This window comes from Macadamia integrifolia, chromosome 1, assembly GCF_013358625.1.
Source record: "Macadamia integrifolia cultivar HAES 741 chromosome 1, SCU_Mint_v3, whole genome shotgun sequence".
Taxonomy (NCBI): Eukaryota; Viridiplantae; Streptophyta; class Magnoliopsida; order Proteales; family Proteaceae; genus Macadamia; species Macadamia integrifolia.
The window spans coordinates 10354048-10376271 of NC_056557.1; the positions used below are offsets into that span (position 1 = coordinate 10354048).

The 22224-nt window shown below is 35.5% G+C and overlaps 2 protein-coding genes across 2 annotated transcripts; one reads left to right on the top strand and one right to left on the bottom strand.

The window, feature by feature from the left end:
- The first annotated feature begins 6070 nt into the window (after nucleotides 1–6070).
- Nucleotides 6071–6385, top strand: LOC122060891 (acidic endochitinase-like). The gene has a single exon (XM_042624031.1). The coding sequence runs from the start codon at nucleotides 6071–6073 to the stop codon at nucleotides 6383–6385; it is 315 nt and encodes a 104-aa protein (XP_042479965.1).
- Nucleotides 6386–7421: 1036 nt separating this feature from the next.
- Nucleotides 7422–8828, bottom strand: LOC122082693 (IAA-amino acid hydrolase ILR1-like 6). The gene is made up of 2 exons (XM_042650420.1): nucleotides 8050–8828; nucleotides 7422–7897 (listed from the first exon to the last, which is right to left on the bottom strand). Exons 1-2 carry the CDS (start codon nucleotides 8542–8544, stop codon nucleotides 7697–7699), a joined length of 696 nt encoding a protein of 231 aa, XP_042506354.1. The 5' UTR covers nucleotides 8545–8828; the 3' UTR covers nucleotides 7422–7696.
- Nucleotides 8829–22224: the final 13396 nt, after the last annotated feature.

Here is a 22224-nt window from a genome sequence, read left to right on the forward strand (position 1 = left end):
TTTATTACGGTATTGTACTCTGTAGTAATAAATTATTTTATACTACAGTAACTTACCGTCGTTTAAATGTGATTTTAAGCTACGGTATAATAATTTCGTAGTTAATAACCTAAACCTACGCATTCCATAATTCCGTCGTAAACAAATACGGCGGCAATCTTAACGACGGTTATGCGACGGATAATGATCATCGTATATATTTCAATTATTACGGTATAGACTGTTAACTACGAAAAATTTCCGTAGTAAAAAAGCAAATTTGTTGTAGTGATATCACTTAAATAGTAGGAGAGGATTTCTAGGTGTCTAAGACTCTAAGATCCGTGGGCAGCAAGGCACTTCCTAGAGAAGCTTCTCATGTGGAAACTTATTGGTTGTCCAGTGGGCTCCAAGAAGCAGAAAATATTTTATTATTTATTATTTATTTTTAGTTTCTTTAGAATCAAGCATGTTAACCATTTCCATGACACAGTTCCTCTCCTCAGAAAAAAATGTCCATGACAATTGTTCTCAATAGCTAGAGTCTCAAAGATTTGTATTCCTTCAGTTGCAGGTCAATGCAATTAATTTGGTCAAGGAATAAGAAAAGCCAATTGATCTCCTTCTTCCTGTTTATAACCGGCTTTACACTTTTTTTCTTTCACAATATTTGCAAGTGGGAAGCAATGGATTATTCCAATTATTTGGTGCTCGATCATGCATCTTGCTATTATTTGACTGCAATGAAAGTTGCAACCTCAAAGAACTTGCTTTCCAGATCAAATATAATAGTATCCTTTTGACCTTGCATCGGCATTCAGCTGACATTGTGTGTAGTCCCTTTTGTAAAAGATGTTAAGACTATGCACAGTAGCCCATGGATAAGGAGCATGGATTGTATTACTCTTCCCCACTCGAGGAGCGGGAGCAGGACTTGTGTGAGGTACTGGGTTCTTGGGCGGGACTTATGTGTGGTACTAGATTCTGGATGGGCTATTGATGTTGAAGGACCTGGAACTAAGGTGGTTCTAAGATTCTTGATGAATTTTGTTCATCTTCACCATGAATCTATAATCATGAGCTAACTGCAAAGGTTTAAAGGCCAAATGGATCAACCCAAGAATGAAATTATGCATTGGAATGTGTTTCTACAATAGGTTATCAAACATATACACAAGAATGTGTATAGAGAACTGATAGTGAAAATAGTTGCTTATATTCTTGGTATATTCTGTTGCTTATAGATCCCTATTTCCTACTATCTTTATAGTGGCATTTGATAGTGATGGGTATTACTATGGGGACTAGTACTGAAAGTGGTTCAGATGATGAATGCAATATTATTGATTCTATGTCTTTAAAAGAGCAACAAGTAGTACTTTCTGAAGTTCCTTCAAATGTGAGTCATGAAGAAGAAACAAACAGAAATAGATATATTTCATAAGGGATTCATGAGTCAGAAATTGAGGTTCCTTCAATCGGCAAAGAATTTGACTCTGCCGACCAAGCATATGATTTTTACAATTTGTACGCAAGAAAAAAAGGGTTTTAGCATTTGAAAACAACGGATAGAAAGAACTCAGAAAGGTATTGTACAATTAAAAAGATTTGCATGCTCAAAAAAAGGTTATCGACGAGTGGATAGTCATACTCAACATGTGAAAAAGAGTCGAGCAATTACAAGAACTGGTTGTTCAGCACGGATGGTTGTAAAGCTAACAAAGGATGAGATATGGTTAGTTACTAAACTTGAATGCGAGCACAATCATCCTCTTGTACCAGAGGGGAAAATATTTCTGCTTAGATCACAAAGGGTCGTGGAACGTGCACATAATATTCAAATTGCAGGAATGGATAATTCCGGGATATCACCTATAGAAGAATATGACTTTTTATGTGAACAAGCTGAAGGGTATCAAAATCTCAACTTTACAAAGGATTACAAATATCAATTGCGTATGAAGCGTACATGGGAGCTTAAAGATGGAGATATTAAGGTTGTATTAGAGTATTTGGAAAATAAACATTTAGAAGATCTAATGTTTTATCATAGTGTACAAGTTGATCAAGACGATAAGATGACTAATTTTTTTTGGGTGGATGCAAGGTTAGTCCAAGATTACTTTTGCTTTGGTGATGTTGTTTGGTTTGATGCAACATATAAAACAAATAAGTATGGTCAGCCATTTGCACCATTTGTTGGTGTAAATCATCACGGGCAAACTATTTTTATTTTTTTTGTGCAGCATTACTTTTGGATGAAACATCAGAATCTTTTATTTGGTGATTTCAAAATTTTTTATATACTATGTCTGGACGAGCACCAAAGACAATTCTTACAGACTAGCAAGCTGCCATAGGGAAAGCTATTGCTACTGTAATGCTACAAACAAGTCATCGCCTTTGTTTGTGGCATATATACCTTAATGCTGCTAAAATACTCGGTGGTGCTTATACAGAATGCTTCAAGAAAAGGTTCAAGAGTGTCATATATGGTTCTGAAAATGAAGAGGAATTATTTTAGATTGGAATGAGTTGCTAACAGAGTTCAATCTTGAAGAAAACACATGGTTATTGAATTTATTTGATATTCGAGAGAAATGGGCTTTGGTGTATGGAAGAGAATCATTTTGTGCTAATATGACAACAACTCAACGAGGTGAAAGTACCAATAGTTCTCTTAAAAGATTCTTTTTTTTCGCTAGAAGATCAGATTTTATTAAAAAATAAGAAAAGAGAAAAGAATATATTACATGAGCCTGAAGCTAGCCTCCACCTTCGGCAATGCATCAGAAGAGACTCACAACCGCTATCTCAAAAATCTAAAGCAAGTATGACCATTTTCGTCAATAGCCAATTCATCCTTGATACGGGGAGGCAGCGGGACATAATCATATGATGATCCTGATTTTGTCACTTCCTTTGCCAAAAAATCAGCCACTAGATTGGCTTATCTGTAGCAGTGAGAAATCTTCCACTCAATAGAGTTTAAGTAACTGAGAGAATGGTTCCATTCTTGAATAGAAAACCATGGTAAAGATCTATGATGAAAAAGGGAGATAGCCGCAGAGCAATCCGATTTGATCCACAACCACTAGATGCCCTTATCTTTAGCCAAATTAATTCCCTTCAAAATACTCCAAATCTCTGCAGCAAAGCTATTGGAAATTCCAAAGAAAATTTGATAATTGATCAACACTTTTCCTTCATGGTCTCTAAGGACGACTCCACCTCCCACGCGTCCCGGATTCCCGAGCGCACACCCATCAGAGTTAAGCTTTATCCAAGAGCGACTAGGCTTGCACCAATGGATCTCCATAATAGAGGAAGGGTTCTAACTAGCCATTTCCAGGTGAAGCCTCTGACATATAATGAGATCATCAACTCCCTTTGGCGAAAATTTCAGCCTGCTACACAAAAAACCTATCTCCCTTTTAATGCCAATGAGAAGCATGGTAGCGCTTCTCTTTATCCCCTCAAATCTCCGCTGATTTCTTTCAATCCATATAGCTGCTAAGGTAGTAAATAGACCGGTGAACCAAACCTCCTTCAGACACCAACCTTTACCCCTATTCTTCCACCAAGACACCATCTCAAACACTAATGCTTTGCGTGGCCAAATGACATTAAAAAGTTCAGCAGTTTTGCTCCATAATGTAGATGAGAACTCACATTCAATAAATAAGTGGAAAAAGGACTAGTAGTTTTCCCCCACAAAGGTCACACCTTGAAAGGAATTGAATTCCTTTGGCATGAATGAGATCATCAGAGGGAAGCTTTCCATGAAGCCATCGCCATCCCAACAAGGAAAGCCTAGGGGGTAAATGATTCCGCCAAACAATCGAAGACCATGAAACCACTGGAGAAGGCACTCTCAAACCGTCCCAGGCAGATAGAGAATAGGCTCATCGGATCTAAACTCCACACGCACCTGTCCTCCGAGGGCAAGGAAGGGAGGTTGATCTGATTTATCCTTAGAAAAGTCTCCCGAAGGAAGGTCGATTGCACAGAAGGGGCAGTGACCACTTGCCATTTTTAATAAATAATGCCACAGGGTGGGAGAGATTAGAGAAGTCGTCCTCATCCAGGTTGGACTGGCTATGAATGGACTTTGGCCCTAGGCAATTATCATTCCAGAAATCAATGTTATTGCCTCTGCCAATGATCCATCTCTCGTGATTAGAGATAAAATTCCACATTTTTTTGATTCCGGGCCAAATAGAGGAGGAGTTGTAAGATCTTCTGCCAATGATCCATCTTTCTTAAACGATACTTGAAAAGAAAATACACTATTATAAGATTTCTTAAGCGATATGACAAGGCAATGGAACGGAGAAGCCTAAATGAAATGACTGAAGATTTCAACTCCAATCAAACATTCCCTATATTATGGGTTGATGTACCAATGTTGAAGGAAGCTGCCAAAGAATACACAAGGACCATGTATGCTATATTTGAAGAGGAATATAAAAGGGAATTGCCTATGATTGTGACATTTGGAAGAGGTAGGATCAAATTGCATGTACAAAGTGACTAGAGTTTATAGAGATAGTGAAAGATTGGTCACATTTGACTCCTCCAAGAACACAATTGTATGCAGTTTTAAAAAATTTGAGTTCATGGGCATTCAATGCAGACGTGGTAAAAGTACTTAATCATAGGAAGATGCATACACTCCCACCCCAATTTATATTGAAGAGATGGACCAAATCTGCAAAGATTGGGATTGTGAACAACGATTATGGAGGTGTTTTTCAAGATAATGGGAAGGCAATCATAGGTTCTCGTTATGGTAATAAGTGCCACCAAAGTGTTAGGCTTGCAACCAAGGCTGCGAATAGTGAGAAGGCTACCTTAATTGTGACAGAAGGATTAAGAGAGTTGCATGAAAAAGTGGATAAAATTTTGAGTGAAGAAACACAACCAAAGCCTCAAACAAATGCCTTAGTCCGTGGTAATCCAACGTGTCAACAAGTAAGTGGAATTCAAAAAAAAATGGATGATGGTGGACTAGGTGGCAGAATGGTAAGCATTCTAGAGAAAAGAAGAAAAAAGAAGCATCAAAACTTAAACATCACTCGAGGTAAAAAAGGTATTTTATAGTTGTATAGTTGATTCATATTTACACAAAAAAATATCATTTTTTCACAGAAGGAAAAATAAGTGAAAGAAAGTCAAATATCTTTTGTATTTTAACATAGGACAAAATAACCATAATTTGGGAAGGAGCGAACAAGAATCAATTCAAGCAAAAATTCATTCGGATTCGATGCCATACCAATTTTCTTCTATTGGTTCTATACAAGTTGATCATTCCACCTCACCTATTGGTTTCCCTCAAGGCACCCATGTTGAGCATGACAAGGTAAGATGAAATGTAATTTATTGATCTATATCATTTCAATATTGATGCATGGATTACTATTGATATTAACACATAAATTTTTCATAGGAATCAACAAGTTTCATGTCTCAATTGATGAGTTATGGATTTCCATTCGATAGCTGTGCTGGTCTTCAATTTCAGCAGGTTAGTAATGTCATTCTCTCATTTATTTTCTAATTATGGATTCTTGTTGATGTTAACATAATAATTTATGCATATTTTGTAGGCCTTGGAGATTCCGTTGGATTAACATAAGAAACAACATTCTTCAGCTCCAGTTGATTCATGTTTGAAAAAATGAAGTAGGCTTGTTGTGATGATGGAAAATATGGTTTGTGTTGGGTCTTCAATTCATATATGGTGGAGCTTCAATTCATGTGTGGGTTGTTCAACATGTTATTTTGGAGATTTCCATGTACTAGCGTAAGGAGATTTATACCTTTATTTTAATATACAAATGGATGTAGTTTTTGGGTAAATCAGTTTTTTGGGTAAAACAACTGAATGTAGTTAGTCTATTTTATTTTGATTTTAAGCAATGCAGATCATTTTCTAAATTGCTCTTTTGCATTCCTGCTATATGGGTCTTCTTTAATTATGCTTATAGGCCTTTTGGCATTCTTGGGGTATTACGGCTACGTAGTTTTCATCCCTTGCACCTGTGGGATTCTCGGGGCAAGGCTGAATAGTTTTCGTCCCTCGTACATGGGTAGTGCACTTAACACACGGCTTTTCGATTATGTTTGGGTTCAGTTTTATAATAATCCTTCATGCCAATATAACTTAGGGAATGTTAACAATCTTTTGAGTTCTTGGAGGAAATGGACCTCGTTGGTGCCAGCAACCAAGATATTCATGGGTTTACCGGCTGCAGGAAGTGGGTTCGTCCCTGCAAATGTGTTGAATTCTAAGGTATTACCAGTGATCAAGACTTCAGCCAAGTATGGAGGTGTGATATTGTGGAATAAGTATTATGATGATCAGAGTGGATATAGTAATTCCATTAAGAACAGTGTCTGAATATCAAATGGATATGGAAGATTGGCTCATTCTGAAGTCTAAATAGAATGAAACTGGGTGTGGATAACTTGCTATTATGCCATGGAAGCATATCTTTTCTTGTTTTTGTTTTTTTTTTTTTCTTTTTGAGTTGTAAAACATGAGAAGATCGGTGTTTTGATAGTTTAACGTTGAAGACCAGAAAGTGATCTTCCATATTGGAAAAAGTTCAACCTTTACTAAACAGTATGGTGCGGTTTTCGACCGTTGGATTAGTACCATTCTAAAAAATCATACCAAACAGCAAAAAGCATCGAACTCTGCTTTCAGTCATTCATATCACCCAGCCACCTCTCTCCTTTTCCCTTGGGGATGGAGAGAGGAGGATGATTCGAGTTTTTACTCTGCTACAACAACCAAGCCACTGAAACAGTTCGGTAACTCCAGATAAGGCTAGGATGATGAGTCTTAATAGAAGAGGATGAAAGAGGAATGTGATTCACGTGAGGAAAAGAAAAGAAGTCTGTTGATGGCCAACAAGTCTATACCACAAAAAAGGAAAACCATTGGAAGATGTAGGAAACAAAAGAGGATATGCTATTAAAAATGCCAAATTACATCTGAACAAAGACAAAAGTCTCATAGCAACATTGAAAAGATAACTCCCAAAGCCAACAAAGCAACTTCACGGCTGTCCCTAGCTCTTTCTTAAGAGCTAAAAACAATGTTTCACTTAGAATCCTTTCCTGTTACTGCTTCGGAGATAAACCTCTAGGAATAAAAAATCCCATGCATTCATTTGTGAACAATACAACCAATGTGCTGATTTGCTATCAGATTAACTATTCATTTGGGTCTTCCTTCTCTCCATTCATATTTAAATTCTTAGCCCTATACTTTTGTTTTGGGAGGGAATCCCTCCTCTACAAAGTGTGGTGTAGGGTAGGCGTTGACTCCAAATTAGGTTTGAACTTTCCCTTATACATAAATAAAATTCTAAGGGCATACCAATGTTACTATGTTCTTGATTAAAAAAGAAGTAAAAGTAGACCAAAAGTGATTAAAAGAAGATAGAGGTTTTAATATTATTTTTTCCCCTACAAAGAAAGCATATTCTTCACTTCATTAATTTATGTAATTAAGGAAGACTACGCAACTATACAAAAGAAACTTGTCAAATAAAGAAGGAATCTTGAACATAATCAATAGCAAAAAAAATACAACCACCGATGGTTTAACTAAAAAACTCTTAACTACAGAACAGAACTACTAGGATGGCTCAATATCTTATGCTAAAATCTCCACTCAGCCACCCCAGAGTGTGCTAGATTCTCAATTCCTATTCAGATAACCCACAACCAACACCCATGTTTTAGGTCTAATACAGAGAATCCATCGCAGACAAACCTTCAGATGATGCTCTCGGCTCTTCAATATCTTAGCAGCACCAATCAACATGGCCACATGCGCATCATGCCCACAAGCATGCATTTTTCCAGGAACTTTGCTCTTGTGATCCCATTCCACCAATTCCTGCAAAAATTTCCTTATCAGAAGCAACTCAAGCAAAGCCTCTGTAACTTCATAAAATCTTATAAGTAAGATAACTACCAAATCAACCACCTTTTCAAAAAAAACTAAAGTGAAAACCCAAACCCCAATTCCCAAAAGTGGAAAAAATGAACCTGAATAGGAAGAGCATCCATATCAGCTCTGATGGCAACGAAAGGAGGACCACCAGTACCAATAGAAGCCCTGATGCCAGTCTCAGCCAAAGGAAAGCGGTAATCGATATGAAACCGATCCAACTCATCCCGAATTAACCTACTCGTCTCGAACTCCTCAAAAGCCAGTTCTGGGTTCTCATGAATCCTCCTCCTCAACCCCTTCAACCACTCAATATTCTCCTTCCGTGTCGCGAGTTCCAAAACTTGTTCTGAGCACACCTTAGTCCAAGCTCCAGAATCCGAGTCTGTTGTCTCCGAAGATAACAATAAACGCCCAGAAGAGTTCCGATTCTTCTGGGTCGAATCCTTAGAGCTAAAATAACGACCACCCTCTAAGTAAGAACTGTCAAGATCGGAGGAAGCGCCGATCAAGTGGAAGATAGAAAGGGAGGTTAAGATTAAGATTGAGAACGAAAACCATAGTTCATTCTGAAGAGAACCCATGAGACCCATCTGGATTTTTACTAATTCGCAGAGGAAGAAGTGAGTGAAGATGTATATAAAAGAAGCAGTAGCGACGGGAAGAAGAAGGGGTTAATAACAGCACCTTAAACTCGTGAGGCTAAAGAGGAGGTGGGGAGAGAGAGAGAGAGAGAGAGACGGCGGAGGCATCACAATCACGTGGGGGAATTTTGGTCTGGTGATTAAGGAAACGAGAGGCGTCGAAACGCAGTTGCTGCGACAGCAGAATTCAACACCATCTCCACTTAACAAATACCTCTGATGTCTGACAGAAAGTGATGCCTCACTTGGCTCTTTTTCATTCTTGTGTGTGTTTTTTTTTTTCCTTTCAATGATGGTGTGTTTTATGCAACAATTTTCATGGATTCACTTATGCCACGATTTGTCACATCACCAACCATGGCTGCCCACGTGATCTTTGAATTGTTTCTCTATTTCTTTCATCATCTTTCAGTCCGTATGTATGGGTATTTTTTGTTTTTTTTGTGTAAGATCCACATGAAAGATAGACAAGAACCCATTAACCCATGAGGCATCCCGCTGAAGTTAATAATGTTATTATAGACCTTTAAGTACCTTAGTTCCTTATTTGTTGACTGTAACTTTCACTATATTTTCAGAGAGATTAATAGCATGGTTGATTTGTTGATCTGGATGGATGTGACTTGCGAACATAAGACACACTGGTTTTTATCCATTTCTTAGCTACCTGATTTGTACAATTTGGACTCCTTGCGATTTTCACGCTTCAATAAATAAGTTTGTTTCCTTTAAAAAAAAAAACCATGAGAGACTAGAAAGGGCTGATTAGGACACACTTATTATATTAACTATTAAATTTTTATTATTATGTCAAGAAGAGTTTGGGGTAAGATGGTTAAATTATAGACTTTCCCTCGACTTACATTAGACCCACTCTCTAGCTACTTGCTAATTTTCTTTAAGTTGGAAACTCATCTAGAAAAATATAAGAATGAATACATATGAATAAAAATGAAAATAGATTCCAATAATATTTTCAAAAAGAATTTTTTTATTGACACCCATAGGATCAACAAATATTTTTTGTTCTTTGATTTATTTAAAAAAAATATATTATTTAATTTAAAAAGTTAAAAGTCATTTAATTCACTTCCCATGTGAAATGATAGATTTACCCTCATTGAAAATCAATATGAAATGTTTTGGGGGATAAGATATGAAATAGTTAAATGAAGGCGTTAAATTCTAAATACACCCATATTGGTGGTGTTATTCAAACATTCTCACAAGAAAAAAGAAAAACTTATTGTAGTTAAGTTTGGTTTAAACAAAAATTGTATCATTTACTCTGTTGGGAAAAAGAATGTGTTAATACGGTGTGGAATGAAATACTCTTTGTTTTATTATTGGATAATAATAATAATAATAATAATATGATATGATAGGTGTATCATTACCTACTGCCAAAAAAAAAAAAAAAAAAGATAGGTGTATAAAATGCGTATTTACTCTCATAATTAAATAGTATTCATTTTTGATATCGTGGACAGGAATATGCCTTCTCATGGTTCAATGTAGAAAAGTTTCTCTTCATGGTCCACCATTGATGAATTTTGGGGTGGGGTTTTTTTTTTTTTTTCTTTTCTTTTCTTTTGTAATAAATCAACTATTGGAAAGCACTCATTTAACATTTTTTTTGGAATAAAAAAGTCCTATGAAGCAGAGGTTGAGGCAGTCATGGAAGGTATTATGATGGCTAAGGCGATGGGTGCAAGGGGCATGTGGATAGAATCTGACTCGGCAGCTTTTGTTTTGGCGATCCAAAGGAACCATATCCCATGGTTTATCCTCCAAAGATGGTTGGATGCTATCCCTTTCCTGGAATCAATCCCTTGGAAGATATCCCATTGCTTTCGTGAAGCAAATCCAATTGCAGATTTTCTGGTAAAAAAGGCTTCAAAATCTGGGAACTCAGAATTCTCAGTGTCTTTCCCAAGACACGTTGCTGATTATGTAGAAAATGATATCCTGGGCTGGCATAGCTTTAGATTCTCTTAGGGTGATGCTTTCTTTCTTTGTTGATGGCCATGCCGAAGGTGGAGTTTGTTAGGGGTCTCTGCTCTGTCCCTGTTTCCTCTTTATGATGTGCTCCTTTTTTCTTCTTAATATTTTCATCCTTTAGCAAAAAAAAAAAACCTATTGGAAAGCAACCTATCTTTTTTTTTTTTCTCTTTGGGAAAGTGAAAATTTTATTAAAAGAAATCGACTCTAGAAAAACTCCGACTGTGGAAAGAAAAATTATAGAAGAAAGGTGAATGAAGCCACCGAACGTGAGATAAAGAAAACCTAGGGCAACCATTGCCAAAACAAGGTCTCCTTAATAGTAGCGAGATACATGAAACAAGTACAAGTTTTTCCCCCCTCTAGAGAAAGAAGCATATGTAACCCACCTTTTGATTTGTATGTGTTATTTTCATTCACGAGTCTATTCTCTTGTTCAAAGTTGTCCTCTTTCCCATATGATTGGGCTTTGAGCTTACGTGACTTTTCTGTCAAAACTGTCTAAGGTGGTGGGTGCATCTACAATTGTTCTTTGTAAATCCTGTTGTTCTCTCAAGTAAGAAATTGTTATTGACCTTCTTTAACTAAATTGATTGTGATGGACACTTTGCTCCACCCTCATTAACCTTTTTTTTTTTTTTGTGATTTTCCATATCTCCTTGACATGATCTCATGTTTAAGAATTTTATCATTATATTTTTCAAATGTTAAATGAAGGTTACCTAAAAGTGCCAAAAAATTGAATTTCAAAGTTTTATATCTCTATATTGGAGATTTACATTGATTTTAAAATTTCAAATTAATAGATGCATAATATGCAATCACGCATATCCAAACTTGCAATGTAACACTAATGTTTAAATTTACAGGTAAAACAAAAATGATCAGCAGTGCTAGAGTTTCTCCTGTATTATCAAAAGCATTGCCCATCCTTAATGATGTTAATCACTCACTTCTCAATACTTTCCCCTCTTTTTTTTTTTTTTGCTACCGATGAGTAGTCTTCGGCTTGATTGGTCTCGTGGACCCATACTGACTTCACAATCATATGAACCGAGTCATACCGAGATTGAATAAGAATCATTCAACTTTTACCGAAAGCAATGAAAAACACTAAATAACCCTGTATGAGTGACCCCAAGAAGGTAGGAGAAGTCGAACTCAAAACCACATGTTTCCTGAGGTAAAGATCCTTTACCAACTCCACTACCCACTGGGCAAAAAGGTTATTTGAAGTGCTTGTTTTAAACAGGAGCTAGAAGAAAGCATGCCCGAGCATGGTTTCAAGTATTGATATCATATCAGCCGTATCAGTTGTATCATATTAGTATTGATTGAGATCGATCCTTGACCCATGACCGATCCAGATCAATTATCTATATCGTTTCAGGGATAAAACAATTAAAAAAAAATTATTTTTTTTTGAAAAATAAGGGGAAAAAATGATCAATACGCATCTATTCTCTTCAATACCAATCCAGATCAAACCAATACCGAGAACTAAATCCATGTGCCCGAGTGAGTAATGAACCACCACGAACGGCTTGTTGCATCTATTGTTTTTCTAGTTGAGTTTAAGTGGTGAATAATAGAGTGGAGGTTTGACGTTTAAGGTTTGGTTAGCCCGTGGTTTTGCACTATTGGCAGGTGTGCAGATTTTTAATGCAGTGGTGGTGACGTGCTTTTATTCCTAGGAAAACTTTGGCTTTTCTTCATAGGTTTTCTGCTTGGCTTAGTTGAGAATTTAAGACCTTATTTAATGCTCGAAGTGTTTTTAATTGATCTAAGTTGTCATAGGAAAAAATATTCTTGAGGAAATTTAATTAAAAGAAAGAGAGCAAGAGATCGTTGTTTGATTGCGTAGCTTTTGCATCATCACGGGATTAATGAAAGTGTACGTACAAGTATCAATATGAATGTTATTTTTCATTTCATAAATGGAGAAGAGGGGAAAGGAGGGGGTGGTAATTTCATGCACCATAGGTTTTGTCTTAGGGACCAATGAGGGGGATGGTCAAAACATTTATGAATACTTTTGTGTCACAGAGAATTCAAATCCAATTAGGACATCTATGATATCCTTTTAGTTATGGATATTTCCATAAAGTATATATCTTTCCTAAAATGGATGGATTCTTTGATCTTTCTCATTATCTGAAAATGATTGAATAAATTTCCTTATTGTGGACATGCCTAGACAGTGATGGTTCTTGTGTATAATAGAATTATGACTTGCTTGACTAACTGAGTAGGTGCAAGTCTGGCGCCTTGCTACAGATTCATTGGATTCATTTGTAAACATAGACATATTAAGTGGAGTCTACATTTTTTTAAGTGGCATAAAAATCCATCTCTCAACTTGCTGAGAGTGGTGAATCTTCACGCAAGTGAATGTACATGAACAATCCTAATCCTTGGATATAACATCTGTTAAATAAGGAGAGAGAAAATATATGCCATATCTACGGACCAGGAACATTCACATACGTGAAGATTCAATGGACTCCATCTTGCTCTCACATTTACTTTAAAAGTAGTGGACTATATAGGGCGTGAGAGGAGGGAGAGGCGGGTGTGACCTCCTTGTAAGCATGGATTTTATATACCACAACTTTACCAACTGCATAGAAATTTGCTTCAAATTAGATAATTTTGGAGGATCTCAAGATCTTTATGATTGTGGACTTGGAGGCCTGAATCAGACATCCTATGTATGAGGTTCTTCAAGACATCAAATGATCTAATGTCAGCCACAACATCACCACCAATAAGAGAAAATGCGTCATTCCAAGATCATATATAGAAGAAGGTTTCAAAATTTCGGTATAAATGTTGTCTCCAAAAAGAGACAACGTATGATATGAAAATAAAAGCCCATGGGTTGAGGAAGCGAATCAAAATTAGCAAAATTGACTGATTTGAATCAGCCGAATCAACCTAGGTTTAAAAAATTCATGCCGATTCTTGGTAGATTTCAAGTGATTAACTGTATCAGAATTAGTAGAGGTTGATCCTATTGTTGATTCTGCTTACTTAAACCATACTAAAGCCTTATCAAATGACATCACAATTTTTAGTAATAATAACAATAATAGACAATCAACATCAAAGCTATGAAGATAAAAAGCATAGGACCGAGTTTCTCTTCTTCCATAATTAAGAGAGCATCTCCTCACCTCCGAGATCTGAACCTTTGATTAGAAGAAAGGATATTTAATTTTGACCATGTATAGTGGAGATAAGAGTTAATGATGATTGAAGAATCCAATTACAAGGTGACATCACTTGTGGAGATTTTCTCCATGGGCAATGGGAAACTTTATTCAAATAAAACATAGAAAGGGAAGCATTTTCTGTTCAGGAGCATAGCTCCAGCACTTGGGCCAATGGGAACGCACGTGAAAGCCCAACATGGTGAACTTTTTTTACCTTTGATGAGGGTGGGGCGTCATTTTGCCCCCTCTATGTTTGGAGGCAGCCATCACACCCCTAGATAGAGTCATTTTTCCCATCATACAATTAATTAAGAACATTTTTTACACCTAGGATATATGACTACATAATCAGACTCCTAGATGATGAGTTCTATAATTGAATTCCCACCCCTCTCCGACAAATGTACATTGTCCAAAGTAACCTTCCCAATCCAATCTAAGTGTTTGATGTTGTGACTTAAGAGGCTTTCTCTTCACCATGCATGAATAGAGACTTAATCCTATAGTTAATAATGAATTCATAACAAGATAAAGAGTACAAGAGATAAATGAACCCCAAGGGGGTAGAGGAGTTGAGAAGTGACCTTCACCTCACAAAGTGTGTGGTCTTGAGTTTGACTCCTCTTATCTCCTTGGGATTACTCACACGGGGTGTTTAGTACTTTTCATTGCTTTCAGTAAAAGTTGAATGATTCTCATTCAATCCCAACATGACCATGCCTATGCGGTTGTAGGTCAATATAGGTTTGTCGGACTAGTTATGCTGAAAGCCTGTATATATATATATATATATATATAAGACGAATGAAACAAGTGACTTTAAATCCATAACAATCATATTATAAAATATAAATTCTCTCTCATAAAATGTTTCATAGAATGAATTTAAAAAGCATCACTATTCATCTTAAATAGGGCAAACAAAACCATGACTGAACCAAAGTAGTTATTTTTTGAATAATTTCCAAAACCAATTTGAACTACGTACCCTATGCATAATTTGATCTATTTATAATATTTTAAGTAACAAATCAAAGTGATAATGGGTAAAAGCATACTTAAGGAGACATCTATATACATAGGAAGATGGAGTGGAGCTGATGGGATGAATTGCTTAGACCAGGAGAACAAGGAAAAACACTTAAATGTTTAGTACACACTGAAGCTTATATTTAATGCAAAATTAAAATTAGAACCATTGAAATGGAGAAATGCTGAGGGGACCATCCCTTGATCTGAGTATGGACAAGATCAAGACAAAGGTCAAGTGGTTATATAACTTTTTTTATTTAATAAAAAAGAAAAAGCAGTTATATGACTTTTCTGTATGATAAAAAAGAAAGAATGTGTGACCCTTTTGCATGGCAAGTGACCTAAAACACATAAATGGCAGAATTTGAAGTCTACATCCTCAACACACATTCTAAGGAACTTTCAACCATCAGATACTTTCAAGCAGCAAAGAACATCTCGACACACATAGGTATAGTAAGCATCCAGCGGTAAAGAACATCTTGACACACATTCTAAGGAACTATCAACCATCAAATACTCACTGCATGAGTGCGATGACTCCCTATTTATGGATTTGACAACTATCCCTACCATTAGACACAATCTGCAAAATGAACCCTTGCCCAAGGAAGAATTATATAGCTTTTACAAAACTTTTTGAAGGAAAGATTTTTTGTTTTTTATCAACCAAGCTGGATCTCCTCTTTATAAGAGAAAGTATTGGAAAACCCTTAAAATAATGATTTCTATCCCTACAGTGTCCCTAGCTAGTCTATCATGATTGGTTAGGCCAACAAATCTTTTCTCATAATATTATATAGTTTTTAGTAATAATAAAAAAAAAAGATTAGGTACACTGCTGGTGTGTTATAAGTTAACGCCTAATGTGTCTATATCAATCTTCCATCCTCTTAAACAACCCTTATGCCTCCCATATGTTACCCTATTTCATGCCCTCATTGGTGCGGCCTACTAGCTTACCACATATGGGTGGTGTGTCTATCCTTCTCTCATAAAAAAATAATGGGGTAGTGTTTCCTTCATGGTAATAGAGGTTACAAGGGAAGGCAAGAGCCAATAAGCGCCCTTATCAGTTAATTGATAGGGACAAAGATGCCATTATTGGGAGAGGAGAGACATTCAAGGGGTGCTAGCTTAGGCTACAACGTGGACAAGAATCATTCTCCTAAAAGTATACTATTGTCTATAGAGGCTGCTTTGTTCTTGACTACATTTTGACATGCAACGATTTCCCTTTAAATAGAATCACGTGGTGGGATGATTTTAAGTTTTTCAAAAGAAGACTGTCTAAATGACATTTCTGTAGGCCTGCAGGTGTAATTAGAACTTGATATTATCTTATTTTATTGTTCCTTGTTATATTCTCTAATTTTTTTTAGTAGGGGATAAAAATTGGTTTTAAAATAATTTGAAAGAGATTTATTAATGTCATTATCAAAATCTGTCGTTATTTTGTTTATTCTTTAAGTAAATATATGAAACAACATGTTTTACTGTCATTGATAAAAAAAAAAGAATAAATTATACTAAAAAAAAGTAAAATTATAAATACATGACACCTTAAAACCTGGTAATAAAAACATTAATGTCTGGCTGCATGCGCCCTACATCAATGTTGGAGCCCCTTAGAGGAGGGATAATTTGGTGGTCTAGGTGTGAAAGATTGGTCTCTCTAACACTGCTCCTAGAGGAATAATGGCATTGATACTGAATCCAAGGTAGTAGTCAAGGAACAGCCCTAACGTTAAGATGTATCACTCACTAGAGGTGTCAATTGATTGATGCGGATCAATTTCAAATGGGGCCTAGTTGGTACCCTTATTTTTGGATTCCACATTGTGATCAGCCCATTTAAATAATTGATCCTCAGAAACTATAGTCTCATATATAAATGGTAGAGTGGTGGTGGTGAAGGGCCTGGGCAGCGATAGTGGTGGCAAAGAGTTGAATATATTGTGTTGTTTTTTGTTATAATTTTTTTTTCAATTTTTTATTTTAAATTAAAATCAAAAAATATATTTCTTCAATTACCATCAAATGTTTTCTTTTTTTCCACTTAATTGATTAAAATGAAAAATGAAAAATGAAAAAACAAACTAGACGTCACCGTTCTGTTCTAAATTTATTCGAACAAAAACATAACAACACTAGACCATGCAAACCCTTACTTGCCTACCAATAATTACAATGTGAACACATTTTTTGTTTGTTTGTTAGAACAATGTGAGCACATTAGCATTTGCATTTTTTTTATATGCGGCACAGAACATATTTGATAGCAATTGAAACCCCTTTCCAATCCAATCCAAACTAATCCAATCCCTTGACATCTCTATATAAAATTATTTTTATTTTTAAACAGAAAGAAAATATTATATAAGACAAGTATTATTGGATGAATGAAGCCAATGGATAACTCAAATAGAGTGATCCATGCATGTTGCTTTTGCAATATTCAAAGCAAAAATATTTTCAAATATGAAACAAAGTTTAACATATAAGACATGCTCGAACTAACAAAATTTGATGTCTACAATTATATTTAGCTGTAGGCAGAGAAACCAAATAGGAAAACAAAAATAGGAAAGAGAGAGACACAAAACCCTCACTGGAGAGGATCCTGATCCAGAGTAGTTTTCATGGGCCCAACTAAGGGTACCCAGTGTTGGGCTGGGGTTTTAAAAAACCTGGCTCAACCTAACCATGTTGCAACCCTACTACTAACTAATCAGGGTTGAACCATTCATACAATCAGGTAATTATGCATACATTGGCTTCTATAGATGAGAAAGATAAATTGTAGAATTAAAAGAGTAAACTTTAATTATTATTATGTATAGAAGACTTTGACATTAATTCCAATGTTCAATTTTAGATTTAGTTGCATTCATGAAACAGGTTAAATTGATTGTCCAAACATTATTATAAAGAGCGATTTTCTTAAAATAATTCTATTTATACCATATTCTTAGTGGTAATTTAGGAGTTTTAAGTTGTTTGATTAATCCATTTATAAATTAAAAAAAATATTTTTCATTTGAAAATATGGATATGGGGGTTTTTAAACAAGTAGTTTTTGAAAAGATTCCAATGATTGGACCTAATTTTTTTACTCAGCAGTTCATATGGGTTAAATGTAATTTCTGGGCTGGTAGACATTAAAAAGGCTCTGTTTGGTTATGAGGGGAATTCCTACTAAAAAAAAATCATGTGGGGAATTAAAACGAATGGAAGAAAAATTTTCAAACTTGAAAAAGAAAGTTTTCTAACCTTTACTTTGTCTTCACTAACTCCAAATCATTTCTTATTTGATTATTAAATTACACTTTACTTTGCGTCCAAAACTCTTTGCTACAAAATGTAAAATAAATATTACTTGTAAAATGTATCGTCACTAAATATTATAGAAAAAAATTAAGTTGTTTATACAATCACATGGGTAACGATTATAAAAAGTTTCTTTTTTAAATTAAAAAATTTCTCTTCTCGTCCTTCTAATTTTCCCTTGCAATCAAACATAGCCCAAGGTCTCGCGTTTTAGTCTATATAAAATTGACCATGCTACAAAACAACCCAGTAAAATTCACAAGAGGGCATTGAGGACTTTTGAAGGTGCAAGAACAAATATACATGCTATTAGATAAAAAAGTATATATGATTGAATCTGAGTTGGAAATCTAAATGTGATCAGTTTAGACCATCCATTGACATCGAAAGGGTTGGAATTGTCACATAATTTCTCCATACACCAAAATTAGGGGTGCCAATTTGGAGAACCTCTCCATCTCCAAACATGCATATTTAGGAAAATTTTAGTACAAGCTTGGGGATTATTTAACCTATTTATTTGGTTCAGTTTTTATTTATACCTACGCCATCGTGAGCCAAATTTAAACCAAACCATTTAACAAGAATAAAACTAATAAACACACTTAGGTGTGAGACATCAAAACTAAGTCAGGTTAAAATGGATAGCCAAACACCTCCACCTAAGAGAGAGCTCAAAGAAGAAGGGAATGAAGGTGAGGTTTGTATAGAATAAACCAAATCTCAAGAATGTATACCAAACGCAGCTTTAGTTGTGATGAAGATGTCGTTCACAAACAATCATGACATTTAGGCTATGTTTGGTAGTCAAGAGGAGAAATGGTGAGAAAATAAAAAGAGTATGTATGTTTGGTTACCAAGAGAAGAAAAAAAAATAAAATAAAAAAATTCAAAAAGTTTTGAATTTTATAGACACATAGGAAATCATTGTGTAATCATTCATTTTTTGTTTTATTATATTTTCATATTTTCTCATGTTTTCTTGTGTTTTTAGCAAGAAAATTTTTGGAGAGCAAAAGAAAATTTTATAATTTCTAAGAGAAATATTAAATTTGAAAAATGAAATCTTCTCTTGGCTGAAGACATACCAAGTGCAAAGAAAAATTCTTAACAATGTACTTTTTTTCTTTTTTTTTCTTTTCTTCTCTTGGCTACCAAACACAGCCTTAGTTCCACTTTTTCCTTTTTGTTTTTTTCATTGCTCACATGGTGCATATGTTGTCCATTGAGGACCCCACCAGCTAGCAAATGGTCAGCTAGTGGCCAAAAGAAAATCTTGATTGACCCGAATGAAAATGATTACAACCATGAGATCAGTTTTTGAAGGTCAAAAGGAAGAATCATCATCAATCCTACGTCACTCAAAAGAACCCATCAATGGTGACTGGGTCCCAACTCCCACCATGTGAGCATCTCATTTCACTAGTACATTCATGATCGTGTGGACCGTTGGTGTAGTATACCAATCATCCTTTAGACTTTAGAGCCTTTCCATTTAAAGCCAAAGTTCCCTACAAGACCAAACAATTGGAATATAAACCAAAGGGGTACTGAAAGAATTACAGAATCAGAGTCTAGAGATAATAGATTCCAATCCAATAGCCACAAACAGATCTATATTTTGATCAAATGGTTCTAACCTTCCTTACCTAAAAGGTGGAGAAGTGGGGCCAATCTTCATGAACCTGGTTTTTGTATCATTATTAAAGGATAAACAAAGGGAGACATAATTGACAATTGAGAGAGAGAACCGGTATATCAATGGCTTGGAAATTAACATCAAACTTTTGCTAATCTCAATAGTAACACATTCAAAGTGGACCTGTTGTCAACAAGAACCTAGGGAACCACTTTTTCAAGGCATTCAACTGTAATGTGGAGAGCTCGATTATATTGGGTTTCCTTGGGAAGCTCAGAATCTAAGAACATCAGAGACTGCACTGCATATGTTGCTCCTACTATATATGTGAGGTGCATCAGGTTTATCTCGATCGGCACTTGCACATTAGCGAGAGACCTCAAGATTGTTTCACGATGCGAAGGGGATGCCATCAACAATCCCCAAATGGAGATATTTACCTGGGATTTCTTGAGTTGAGGTAAGACTGGGTTCTCTGGCTCTTTCCTTATGCTGCTTGTTCTGGCCTCATTATCCCTTGGCTCCTTTACTGCTAGAGCCTTGCCCTTGTAGTCTTTCCCACTTCTAGTTTCCATCACATTGATTGGTTTTTTCACAATAATCTCGGTGGGATAACTAATAGAGTATCATTAAAGAAGGATATGAGGGTCATTTCAAAAAAAAAGAAAGAGAGAGATAGACACAATGAGTGCTAACATACTTGATATCAGCAGCATACCCAACCTTCTCCCTAAAAATATATATAGCTTCGGTTGTGTATGTGTAGTAACATGAAACACCGAGATGAGATTATAAGCACTTATCTCTTTGTTGTAGCAATATCCACCAAATGTAGGAGTGTGTCAACTTCACTTGATTCGGATTTTATAATGCATATGGATTGAGTCGTGCTAAATGGTCACTCTTCTTAAGATTGATGATGAGACCCTCTATTACTGCTAAAGGGTATTACTCCCCAATCATTCTCAAATATGAAGCAATCTTCAAATTTAGAAGCTGTCTATTAGTGATGCATCCACTACCAAACACTCTCAAAAACAAAAGAAGAAAAGGAGGAGAATTTTTGAAAACATTTGACAACAAGAAGATGGAAAACATTGTTAAAAATATATGAAATGGCAGCCAACCCACCCTAGATTTCCTTCAAGGAAATTGTATGTAAGGGTGTGACACCTGAAATGAGAGGCCATTATTTAATCTCCTTAAGAGATTCTAATCCAAGGATGTAAGCCTGTCCATTTTATGGATGTGTCTCTATGAAAAGACAGCTCATATGAAAGTGTACATCTAGAAGAAAAGACGTGTGAAAATGCCTACTCAGATTTAGACATAAATTCAAGCCTAAAAAAAGAAAGCCCATGACTTAATAAAAAAAATTAAATTTCTTGGCCCAAGCCCATGTCCGCATAGTACATATATAAAAGAACTTAAGACCAACCCTGGACATGTGAGAGGACAGATACATCTTTTCAAGGAATCCTACCATTATGTTCCTATAAGTACATATAAGTTAGTTATCATCATCCTTTATGAGCAATGTGGAACTCAAAGTTGTTCCTATCTTTTGCTTCATTAAAAGCAAGATTCGAGGTTATGAGTTTGAACCTCGAAGGCAATAAACATGAGAAATCGAATGATTCAAACTACAGTTGAAACTTCAAAAATACAGCTACAAACCTAGCTGCTGAAATATGGAGAGAAAAAGAAAATATAAAAAACCTAGCTTAAAGATGAAAATCCATATTTCGCATTGTTGATACCTCATCAACTTCACATGTAATTCATCTGTTTGCTGAAAGTGAATCCAAGAAAAAATCTCAAGGTATCAAATCATAATTAAAATTTTTATCCTAACTCAGACTGAGGCGAAAAAAATTGCGTTCGATTCGTAACTCAGAGAAATAAAATTCTCCAAAACAACCTGTCTTCAAAATGAACTGACTACCAAAAATTCATTTTTAATAACCAAATTTTTCTTGAACACAAATAGGCTAAAATTGTTGGTATCGATCTTGAAAATCCGAAACATGCACTATTGCCTCACCCATTGCACTCAACCAACCTCCGATATGCTACTCATCACTGTCATATCATCAAGATGATTTTACGCTATCACATCACGTTTTTTACCACCTCATCATTGACACATGACCAAAATTACTGGCAAGGATAATCAATATACAACTTAGTCAACTTCTCACTTACATTCAAAAGGAAAACCTTGATTTTTTTTTTTCCCAAGATATTTTCTGTTGAAGGGACATTTTTCATAAGGTTTTTATCATTGGTCTACGGTGTGATCATCAAACATAAACAATCAGACTTTTTCCACTTTTGATAAAAAGCGCCGTAACATCAGCATCAGGCTTAGAAGGCACACTGATTCTAAGAGAAAAATCCAATCTCATGATA